Source organism: Erpetoichthys calabaricus, chromosome 3, assembly GCF_900747795.2.
Source record: "Erpetoichthys calabaricus chromosome 3, fErpCal1.3, whole genome shotgun sequence".
NCBI classification, from domain to species: Eukaryota; Metazoa; Chordata; class Cladistia; order Polypteriformes; family Polypteridae; genus Erpetoichthys; species Erpetoichthys calabaricus.
The window spans coordinates 156,511,489-156,523,835 of NC_041396.2; the positions used below are offsets into that span (position 1 = coordinate 156,511,489).

The 12,347-nt window shown below is 35.6% G+C and overlaps 1 protein-coding gene across 4 annotated transcripts in view; it reads left to right on the forward strand.

Annotated features, from left to right (window-relative positions):
- Window positions 1-12,347, forward strand: part of zdhhc14 (zinc finger DHHC-type palmitoyltransferase 14) — a 279,616-nt gene that overhangs the window by 248,717 nt on the left and 18,552 nt on the right. For all 4 annotated transcript variants that reach the window (XM_028797435.2, XM_028797436.2, XM_028797433.2 and 1 more), the window contains exons 5-6: window positions 960-1,008; window positions 11,530-11,632. In XM_028797435.2, coding sequence (XP_028653268.1) covers window positions 960-1,008; window positions 11,530-11,632 — 152 coding nt within the window. The remainder of the gene's footprint in view (window positions 1-959; window positions 1,009-11,529; window positions 11,633-12,347) is intronic.

Genomic DNA, 12,347 nt, shown 5'->3' on the forward strand with positions numbered 1-12,347 from the left:
TTTTATTATCCGTCAGTATAGGTTGACCTAGAATCTAATTGTTTTACTGTAAACATACCTAATAAGTGAATGGGAAGTCAGAAGGATGCACGTTATATGCCTCTCCGTTTCACACAAGTAAAGCTGACAACAGTTCTGCTCCTTTGAAGGTCCACGTCTCCACACAGAAAAAGAAAGATAAAAAACAAAACAACTCCAACGGGTATACTGTAAAATGAACTTAATGGTCTTCTGCCCAAAAATGAAAAAATATGGAGCCAATCAATGCAAGTCCTTACTTGATGTAAGAAGTAATATTATCAGGCCTAATTATTGGACCTGAGTTAGATATTATGCATGATTATCCATTGTCACTAGCTGTGTGAAGTCTGCATGTTCTCGTGAAGTCTGCATGTTCTCCATATGTCCATTGGATAATCTCATTTGTCAAAGCTCCATGCAATTTATTACACTGTAAGACCGAGTACACAAGTGTGGCTAATGCAGGGCTGCTGCACTTGACTCCCAATCTGGATCGGATTAAAACATTTAAGAGAATGAATTAATTAAATCCTCAGTATCATTCTTTATCAGTCTGTAGATGGAGTTTAATATTCTATAGATAAAGAAAAGTAAAATGTGTAGGGGTTTGGCAAATAATTGTTAAAATATGCAAAATTCTTAAATGTCCTCAAAATAATGTTTAACCTACTCAAAATGAAGCTATTTCTGTGAAACGAAGAAGATGCAGTATGTACAAATACCATAAGACAGATGCTGTATGGTATAAATTAGCATCATGAATGTTCTTCTGTTCCTAAACATGCAAATCAGTCTAATCTTGGAAAGTGGAAATTAAGATTAGAGAATTATATGAAAGAATCATGGCACTGCACTGTTTTTCTAAAATAGTTTATAACATTTGCCCATTGTTTAAATAATCTGTTATAATGAACTTTTTTTTTTTTATCCACAAACAGGGTCTCACCAAACAGGGTTTCTGAATGCACTAAAGGACAGCCCTGCAAGATATCCTTTTTCAATTGTTATTCTGTTTCCAGTTTATTTAAATAAAATAATTATTCTCTGTGAGAATGTTTAACATCATTATTGTTATTATTATTCAGCAGGGGCACTAGTTGTTTGGGAATACAGTTCTTTTTGATATAACGGTAGATGTCAAATGCCATAGCTTTTCACCCCTCAATGGAAAAAGAAAAGTAAAAAGCTATGAAAATAAGTACTTAGTTTGTTTTTAATTCTGGTGGTAAACTTAAAAACTCCCAAAGGGGCACAGAAGAAAATATTTAGTTTCTTAAATAAAGCAAAAGAAGTTTCAGTAATATGTATTTCTTAGTCTGTATACAGGCTTCTGTTTCCTTCAGTATTTATTCTCAGTTTAATACTTTTATGCCAGATTAAAAGGTAGCATGTTTCCCTTCCTTGTTTCTCTTGTAACTTAAAAAAACCATCCAGCCTGCCTGGCCGGTCAGAATTTCAAAGCATATTTCTAAAACATCAACACAACAAACAGTGCATTTATATAAAATGACCATGTCCACAAATACTGTAACAGCAATGCAATAAAAATGGAATGCTACAATGTGACTTGTACATTATATTTAGCTGATACATTTTTCCCAGTTGACTTACAAGCTTAAGGATTTCCTAAAACTGTTTTGAGATTTCTTTTTTTAACAGTTGTCGCAAACACAAGTTAAATCACATGCTCAGGGTCACACTGGGTGTTACAGGCAGAAACTGACTGCCATACAGTATAAGTTCAGTGCCTTGGCCACTACATTACAGTACCTACCTATTTAAAATTATTTATTATATATTTTATTTTATACATTTAAATTATTCACATATACAGTACATCCAGAAAGTATTCACAGTGCATCACTTTTTCCACATTTTGTTAAGTTACAGCCTTATTCCAAAATGGATTAAATTCATTTTTTTCCTCAGAATTCTACACACAACACCCCGTAATGACAACGTGAAAAAAGTTTACTTGAGGTTTTTGCAGATTTATTAAAAATAAAAAAACTGAGAAATCACATGTACATAAGTATTCACAGCCTTTGCTCAATACTTTGTCGATGCACCTTTGGCAGCAATTACAGCCTCAAGTCTTTTTGAATATGATGCCACAAGCTTGGCACACCTATCCTTGGCCAGTTTCACCCATTCCTTTTTGCAGCACCTCTCAAGCTCCATCAGTTTGGATGGGAAGCGTTGGTGCACAGCCATTTTAAGATCTCTCCAGAAATGTTCAATCTGATTCAAGTCTGGGCTCTAGCTGGGCCACTCAAGGACATTCACAGAGTTGTCCTGAAGCCACTCCTTTGATATCTTGGCTGTGTGCTAATGGTCGTTGTCTTGCTGAAAGATGAACCGTCGCCCCAGTCTGAGGTCAAGAGCGCTCTGGAGCAGGTTTTCATCCAGGATGTCTCTGTACATTGCTGCAGTCATCTTTCCCTTTATCCTTACTAGTCTCCCAGTTCCTGCCGCTGAAAAACATCCCCAAAGCATGATGCTGCCACCACCATGCTTCACTGTAGGGATGGTATTGGCCTGGTGATGAGCGGTGCCTGGTTTCCTCCAAACGTGACGCCTGGCATTCACACCAAAGAGTTCAATCTTTGTCTCATCAGACCAGAGAATTTTCTTTCTCATGGTCTGAGAGGCCTTCAGGTGCCTTTTTGCAAACTCCAGACGGGCTGCCATGTGCCTTTTACTAAGGAGTGGCTTCCGTCTTGCCACTCTGCCATACAGGCCTGATTGGTGGATTGCTGCAGAAATGGTTGTCCTTCTGGAAGGTTCTCCTCTCTCCACAGAGGACCTCTGGAGCTCTGACAGAGTGACCATCAGGTTTTTGGTCGCCTCCCTGACTAAGGCCCTTCTTTCCCGATCGCTCAGTTTAGATGGCCGGCCAGCTCTAGGAAGAGTCCTGGTGGTTTTGAATTTCTTCCACTTACAGATGATGGAGGCCACTGTGCTCATTGGGACCTTCAAAGCAGCAGAAATTTTTCTGTATCCTTCCCCATATTTGTGCCTCAAGACAATCCTGTCTCGGAGGTCTACAGACAATTCCTTTGTCTTCATGCTTGGTTTGTGCTCTGACATGAACTGTCAACTGTGGGACCTTATATAGACAGGTGTGTGCCTTTCCAAATCATGTCCAATCAACTGAATTACCACAAGTGGACTCAAATTAAGCTGCGGAAACATCTCAAGGATGATCAGGGGAAACAGGATGCACCTGAGCTCAATTTTGAGCTTCATGGCAAAGGCTGTGAATACTTATGTACATGTGCTTTCTCAATTTTTTTATTTTTAGTAAATTTGCAAAAATCTCAAGTAAACTTTTTTCATGTTGTCATTATGGGGTGTTGTGTGCAGAATTCTGAGGAAAAAAATGAATTTAATCCATTTTGGAATAAGGCTGTAACAACAAAATGTGGAAAAAGTGATGCGCTGTGAATACTTTCCGGATGCACTGTAAACTAGACTATGTTTTGGTTTCTTGCCCTTAGTGAAAATAAATCAAAATAATATAATTTGTTATACATTAGTACTCAAGCAGCCATTGTAATGATTTTCATTATGATTGATGTCTTAATCTCTAAGAAGCACTTGAGTGTTTAGCTGTAATGGGTGAAACCAAACTAATTTACAATTTGAATTGCACAATTCCATATTTAAGTACACATTATTATACCTTGATGTGTTTATCTCTGTTTTTGACAGAGTTCTTTATACAGTAAATTTGTCACAAATTCCTCTTTAAAAAGGCATGCTTTTCTATTTCTTGATAAACTTTCTCTGCTTTACAGTTGTCCCTTTTTATGTAATTAGTTAATTCATAGTCTTGAATCGAAACATATTTACTACTAATTTTAAACTCAAAATAAGTAAACTATTATTTTTGTTCATCTTTATTATTTAGCTCATAGTGAAGGTTATAAACATAACCTATAAACTAAACTATAACAGGCACATACATTAATACAATATTTCAATTTTCAGAATATAATGAAAACTGTATTGAGAGAAAGAAAATTATAGTGCACTCTTAGATTTTTCTTGTGTTTCTAGCTGAAAATACATTTGATGAAAATAAAAGCTCAACACAGATATTTGCTAAAACTGAAAAGTCTATAAGGTGGTAGAAAGAATATAATACGTTTAACATGACTCAAAAACTTTGATGCATTTAAGTGTAAAACAAAGTACATAAATAAAGGTGGTGTATTCAAATATGAAATTAGTTTTGTTCCACTTTTAAATTCAGAATGGTGTGCTATTTACTATAGAAAGGAGTGCAGTGTTCGAAAATATAAAATTATGTGATGGTTAGAGGACCACTTATAAAAGGTGTTTTATACTTCTTAGTGGTAGCCTGTTTGGAAGAGCCTCCGTATTCATAGTGTTGCTAATTTTAATGACAGGTGCTCCATTTAGGCAATGTGGTTCGGGAGTGAAAAGGTGACACTCTCGTAATATAGGAGTGTTCAGTGAATTAGATACAGTCAGAATGCCCCTCACACGTTTGAATCCTAGGGCAGGCATGATGTGAAGCTGTTGCAAGATTTTAAAAGAAGATTTGCTTAATATGAAGAAACTTTTAGAAAGTTTCATATTTAAACAAAAATACAGTATAAACTGTATAATATCAATAGTTTTAAATATAATGATTATTTACACCTTAGATACAACTGTTTTATTGTACTAAATGCACTCCTCCATAAATAAAACATCACCCCTAATTTCTAAACTTATTTATTGAATGTGATCCATTTAAATAATGCAGCTTTCACTCTGTAGACACCTGTCAGTCCAGTGCACTGCCTCTCATTTTTAAATCCTCACTCTTTCCACTTTTTGATCTGAACTTCTCATTTAATTTGGATTTTGTAACCCTGGGCGTCATAGAAATCCAAGCTAAAAATTGAAATTAGCTGTAATAAATCGAGAAGCCACTGTATTTTCACATCTTTTTTTCTGATTTCAAGGCACATCTACATTCAATACTCAACTCTTACAGAGTTTCTTTATAACTGGTTCATAAAACCAGTGAGATTTTCATGCTTTCAGCAGTGTGCTTGACCGAGTCCTGGGAATGGAGATAAACTAGTTACTATAGTAACCCATCCATGAATGATATGGTGTGTTCATTTTTTGTAGCATTAAAACCTAATGCCTGGGTAGCACATCATGTGCATGCTCTCAAAGTTTATGATCTGAAACAGTTTTTGATAACCCCTGAACGTTAAGGTCTCTAAGTGTTCTTTTAAAAAAAAGCTTTATGTTTATTACTATTTGAAGTTTCATAAAGAATAATAATTTTCTTTGTTCAGTACAACTCATAGAACATGTACTTTTCTGCTACAGCAGGAGTAAAAATAAACCCGTTACATAATTTTCTTGGCAATGTTACACTTTTTGCTTCTTTGTTCATTGTGAGGGTGTTTTTTGAAATAATCATTATATTCCACAAAAATACTTTATTTTTTATACATTTATACTGTTGCCAAAATGCAATGAGCTCACAATGAGAAAAATCACGTTGTGTAGTATTTAAAAAATTTGGCTTATTTGTTATTTTTTTTAGTCAACCATTTCTTATACTGCATACCTTGCCACCTTGAATTCTTTAAACTCCAGTGAATGGCAGAAAGTGTAGGATGAGAGACATTTGTGGGAGAAAAATTCAGTTCAAGTAATGGGATTTGTTTTCTATAAAATTAAGCATTGGAAATAGTAGTAAATATGGATCTTAATTATACCAAAGTCTCTCATTACAGCTCTGGGGTTTAAGAGTTTCTCAGATTTACCTTATCTTAATACATAATTCACCTGCCTCCTCACTCACTCACTCACTCACGTCCGTCCGAAGCCGAATGCGCAGTCGCCTTCTGCGCAGCTGCCCGAAAAACCTTACGAGACCGACATCCATCCCCAACATCGCGGCAGGCGGCGGATTTACGGCCGCAAAAATTCACAGAGAAAGGCAACTTCAATTAAAGCTCTAGAGGCCTGAAAGGCGATTTCGACTACAGCTCGAGGCCTAATTACGCATTCTGACTCAATTACGCATTCATTCAATACACCTATATCAGGTTTGTGGTGCTTATACTTATTACTATTCCATATTGTACTGGAACATTCATCATTCAATATTATACTATAGGCCTGGAAAATTCATCATCTAACAGTACAAGCCTGTACAGTAATGAGTAAAGCGGACTACAATCATTACAAAACAACTTCTTCGTTACTTATCATTTGTTCTTCACACACTGCTGACACAAACTCGTGCCCGTTTCATCTTACGTTGTCGAAACGGGCTCTTTGTCTAGTACTATATAAAACGATGACATATATTGAGAAGAAAGACAAAACATAGGTCCATGGCCGGATTAAGGTGGGTGCTATTGATGCTGCAGCATTAGGCCCATTCCTGAAATAGGCCCAGATGAAAACAGACAAGAATTTTCCGGAAGCTGAACAGTTTTCCTTTGCTATATTAACCACAAAATAATTTTTAGAATGAAATTTGGAGTCCGACTTTCGGACGCCTAGACACAGCGTTACTTATTATACAGTTACTATTGTTCTTTGCGCTGTGACGTAACCATAACGTCGTTGTTAACTGAAAATTTGAAGTTAATGCTATCAATTTTACATTAAACAGTTTACTTAGTAATTTAGCTGCATTTTTTGCAATATCTTGGGGATTCTTGCCACTTTATTATTGTTTGGTGAGTGCCACGTAGTAAATTTTTCACCTTGAAAGTTAGTTGTACAGTAAAAATCGATGGCTATTTAAATGGTTATCTGTAAAGGTAAAACTAAAAGCTGGCCCGCAAGCCCGGCATGGATGTTTAGAATTTTTAAAATCCTCGACAGGATTCTGGTCTATTATGAAATTTAAATTGTGGACAAATTTTTACCCTCAAGAGCCAGAACTGAGTCACTTTGGCCCAGTGTCTCTGCAAATTAATTTTTTCTTACTCTGTTTCATAAGAGAATTGCAAAATTTTGTGTATTTCATTGTTAGGTTTTCTGCATTAAGTGCACTTTTCATACAATTGCTATTGAATGTTGATGTTACATAGTTTGATGTGAATCTCGAGTTGTTACGATACTACATCGTTATTATTATTCGTGTTCAATAAAGGCTGGCTAGTTGCATCGCAAGCAATTAAGGCTCCTTGGTCGGTCTGAGTGCGCATGTACGGTGAGTGTCGAATGCACATGCACCAATGCTGAGAAAAAATAGGCCTTTTTTGCGCTGCATCATCAGGCCCAATTTCATCTTAATCCGGCCCTTCATAGGTCAGACAAGGAACTTGTGTCTTTTACAGCAACCTTCATTTGTAAACGTGCAGGTTAAAGTGCTTTCCATAGAATGAAAAGATGAATAAATATACTAATAAAACTATGCTATGATTTAAAAAATACTAAAACCAAACATTACATAAAAGTACTAATATAAGATACATAGGGTAAATAAATTTAAAGTCGAGTCTTTACAAATAGGGTGGAATAAAATAAATGTCCAGTTTTATTAACTTATACTGTAGTCAAAAGGCCAGGGCGGAAAGAAAAAAAAATCCTGCTGTTGAAATTGAACCACTAGGAGTATTAAGTTCAAAAGAAGGAATCTGTATGTAAATAACACAATTCTAAAGAGGTTTCATGTTTATGAAATTCTTAAAAAAAACAATTTGACAAAAGAACCAGGAATACAAAAACTAAAAATTCCTACATGGCCTCATATTTAGTATACTTTAGTATAGATTACTAGTCAGATAGTGTGTTTGGTATTTTCTATTTTCTTCTAGTATTGCTGTGAGACATAGCAAGCTGTGTCTTAGTATTTCTAACACCCAACATTATAGGTCTGCCACAAAGTTTTACCAGTGTCGATTACTTTGTTAGATTTTTTAAGTGTGTTCTCATAAAATTTCAAAAAGCACCTACTGTCACTGTCATGTCTTTTGTTGAGATATCTTGAATAAACCTCGTACAAACTTCAGAAACTCCCATTCAAAAAGCACTGGAAACTTTCAAAATCGTCAGTCTTAAAAGAAACATTCTGTGTAATCTCAATTAGTAACTCATTTACTATTTTAAATTTACCATCAGACAGGTTGTTTTTTGATTTGTATATTTTCATCTTTTACAAGTTCAATAACCATTTGCAGTGACAGAACAGATTCCTAGTATAAGTTAGTGAAATGGTGGAGTTGCTGTCACAGGTGGGATCTTGCTGTATGCTGTTATACATATTCAGTGAATAAAACAACCTCACATCTAGGTTATCTGAAGATTATAATGGGTCAGTTTTTCTCAGATTCTGTCATTTACAGGCAAAATGTATCTATTATGGTCAACACCATTGCAGCCGACAATTTTAGCATGAGACCTCAACATAGATTTTATGTCTCTATTCAATATTTCTTTCAAAAATATTACATTTAAACAATGTGAACTACATATTCTACCCATAATTAACAATAGTACATCAATGGATGCAGTTTTTATATTGATTTGGAACCTGCTGTCTATGAAAACTATTTCAGCCACCACAAGCATATTGGGTCTTGGTTTTTAAATATACAAAATTGTAATATGCTGTTAAAAACATGTGTTTTATGTACTCTGCTAATACATGTAATTGCATTTTAGTATCACTGATGTTTTTGAATTTCACTCGTTACAAAGATATTTAATGAATAAGTAATTAGTGATCTGCCCCCTTGATGAAGAATTTAAACAGAACTTAAAAATGCTCTTATTTTCAAAACAGTTAACTAAGATATTAAATGCACCTGAATTTGCACCAGCCATGCATTTCCTAACTTGTTCTTTTGTGTAATGTTAGAATTCCCTGGAATATTAGTCAGCCACCTGAACAAACTCATTGATTCTCAAAATCCTCTCTGTATTCTTCACTTTGTGCTCTAGTCAGTACTAAGTACTATCAATGTACCAGTAAACCTGTGGTTCACCATTCACTCAAGACATGGTACCATTGTAGAGATACTTTTACCAGTACTGGTCAGATAATCATATATTCCAGCCTTCCTTAGCCTATACAAGATTGAATATATAGAAGTCAGTAGGTGTCAAGACAATTAGAGCTTTATAGATAGATATACCACATCCCAAAGTTTACTCTCCAGTAACTCACTACTTTTTCTATATGTACACTAGAAACTTCACCAGAAGCACCCTGCCTAACTTTCCTCATTTTCCATCTGATCCTGTTCCTGAAGCAATGCCATCTAGCCTTATTAAAGATACAGAAAGTACTATTATACACTATTGGCATAGTTCATGAAGTTTACCCCTTGATGAACTTAGGAAAAGATGGGAAAGGGAAATTTCAATTGCAATTTAAGAAAAAGAGGTAAGAATACTTAGCCAGCCATTAAATACATTTTTCAGTCTCTGCAGCAAATGCTATAATTCCACTAAAAATTGGATATTACCTACATATCCTAAAGGAGAGCCATGCTATTAGAAGTTTATTGAAACAGGACACGCAAGTATGTATTGCAGTCACATATATTTCTTTCTAAACATTTTTTTCTTTTTTTAAGCTTCTTAAAAGATGCAGAAGACACATAAAAAACAGTCTATTTCAATATGAAGGGGATTTGAGCTCTTTGCAGTTTTTTGTGAAGGAGTTTGCAGACATGTTGTCTGGTCACTTCATCTGCATGGCCTGCTGTAATACAAGAACATGTTCCATTCGTATAACATTTCTATTTTTTATATATGTATTGTCATATTAATGTGTTTATGTATGTATGTTTACTCCCTGCCCAAGGATTCATGGGTTAATATTTACAAATTAATATTATTTTGGCTCAGTCTCTTTTATTTCAATGTCATGTTTTTGAAAATAAAATAAAAAAATAAATAAATAAAATTATTTACATGGATGACATCACAATTACAAAAATATCTAAGCACAACGGTTCCTGCTTTTGTCATCCCTCAGTATATACAATACTTTCAGCATCTCTCTGTAGCGTAGTTAGTTTCTAAATTCAAGGAGACTGTAACGTTATTGTCCTCTTTACCACTTTTGATGTTGATACGATCTCATGGCTTTGTCCATTACCTGTTATGACCACATCTCTGTTTCATACTAACCAGCTCCTGGTTAATTAAAAGCTCACAACAATCCTCTTGCATATATTGTGTGTCAATGTGTATATTAAAACAATGGAATACATCTAGTTCCATTTTGTTCTAAGAAACTAAGCAACCAATTTTGATTGCCACAGCGGATCATCTTCTTCCATATCTTTCTGTCCTCTGCATCTTGTTCTATTACACCCATCACCTGCATGTCCTTTCTCACCACATCCATAAACCTCCTCTTAGGCCTTCTTCTTTTCCTTTTACCTGGCAGCTCTATCCTTAACATCCTTTTCTCAATATACTCAGCATCTCTCCTCTGCACATGACCAAACCAACGCAATCTCACCTCTCTGACTTTGTCTCCCATTCGTCCAACTTGAGCTGACCCTCTAATGTACTCATTTCTAATCCTGTTTGTCCTCGTCACACCCAGTGCAAATCTTAGCATCTTTAACTCTGCTACCTCCAGCTCTGTCTCCTGCTTTCTGGTCAGTGCCACCGTCTCCAACCCATATAACATAGTTGGTCTCACTACTGTCCTGTAGACCTTCCCTTTCACTCTTGCTGATATCCGTCTGTCACAAATCACTCCTGACACTCTTCTCCACTCATTCTACCCTGCCTGCACTCTCTTTTTCACCTCTCTTCCACAGTCCCCATTACTCTGTACTGTTGATCCCAAGTATTTAAACTCATCCACCTTTGCCAACTCTACTCCCTGCATCTTTACCATTCCACTGACCTCCCTCTCATTTACACACATGTATACAGATCACAATGCTACAGATGCTTTATCTTTCCTATAGTCTTTATAATATGCAGATAATGCATCAAAAAATTGCATATTGACTGGGATCTAAAAATATTTGTCCTTTAACAGCAGTGTTCAGTGCTGGCATAGCATTATGCATTGAAACTCTCTTGTGGTACTCTGCTAACACAAAGACTCATCTTCCTCAACTGGAAGAATCCTAACCCATTTACCATACCTCAAGCAGAAGGTACCGCAAGGGGATTGAGTATTTGACTTGAGTTTTTTTTGGAACGCAGCAAGTGTATTTTATCAGTAGTACAACTGTATCTTTGACTGAATCAAATGTTACTGTTTGTGTCTTGTTATCTTAATTAATGGCACTGACCCTGTGATTCCTACCTGGATTGTTTGCTTTGTGCACTTCTTTGCATCTGGCTTTTACCATACCCTGTAATGTTTTAGCCTAACTATATGTTCTGTTTTTTTTTTTTTTGTGTAACTCCCCAAACTAACCTTGTTGAGTGCCAGAGAAAAATGAATTTATTTAATATCGCTGCAGTATGGTGAATGAGAATTTGTCTCATTATGTTTTCAAGTTAGATGTGAATTTCCTTAATTGTCAATACTGTGTTGGAGGCAGTAGTTTGTTTTCTCTCAGTCTGGTCGATTGTGGGCCTGTCAGGATTTCACACGTACCTTATCAGCTCCAATCAAACTACCAATGAAGATGTAAGTGTTTAGAAAGTTATTTTTATTGCAATTTTTTAAAGTGTACATGTTAGTGATGGGTCCTTGTAAGGGGATTGGTTAATAACTTTACTGCCTGAAAAGCTATGCCAATAAATTATTTTATGCAGTGTGGGATGTCCTTTAGTCACATGGCATAGCACGTACCTACATGCTTATTTAACTCTTAGTACAACTTTCAAGTCTATCATCAAAAATGTTTGCTTTATTTTTGATAACAGGAAAGGTTATCAAAAAGCTGGTGCTTTATGTGCTTTAAGCCAGACACCTCCTAGCCCATCAAAACAATCATCTGTCAACTGTCATTAAAATCAAAATATGATTGCTGCATGGAAGCACTTTAAGTTGATGTCTAGTTTCAAATCCTTGCCACACTTTTTTGCAGAGCATCATTTGTTACAATCCTTGGTAGAATATAATTTTTGTTAAAATAGAATTGGAGATACAAAAGGAGCAAATTATGCAGCCTGAAGTTATGATGAGGCTACTGGCTATTGGCAGCCTACCTGTGGAAATACTAAATCTCCACCTATGTTGTCTGTTATGAGTGGGCAAGTGAAAAGAAAACATATCCTTACTTCAAGAAAACAATATGAAGAATCTGTGATAAAATGTGCTACTTCTAGTCAAGGCTGGATTAAGACCCTCACAGGTCCCCGAGTGGCTTATCTCCTTAACAGAGAGATGATCATACTTT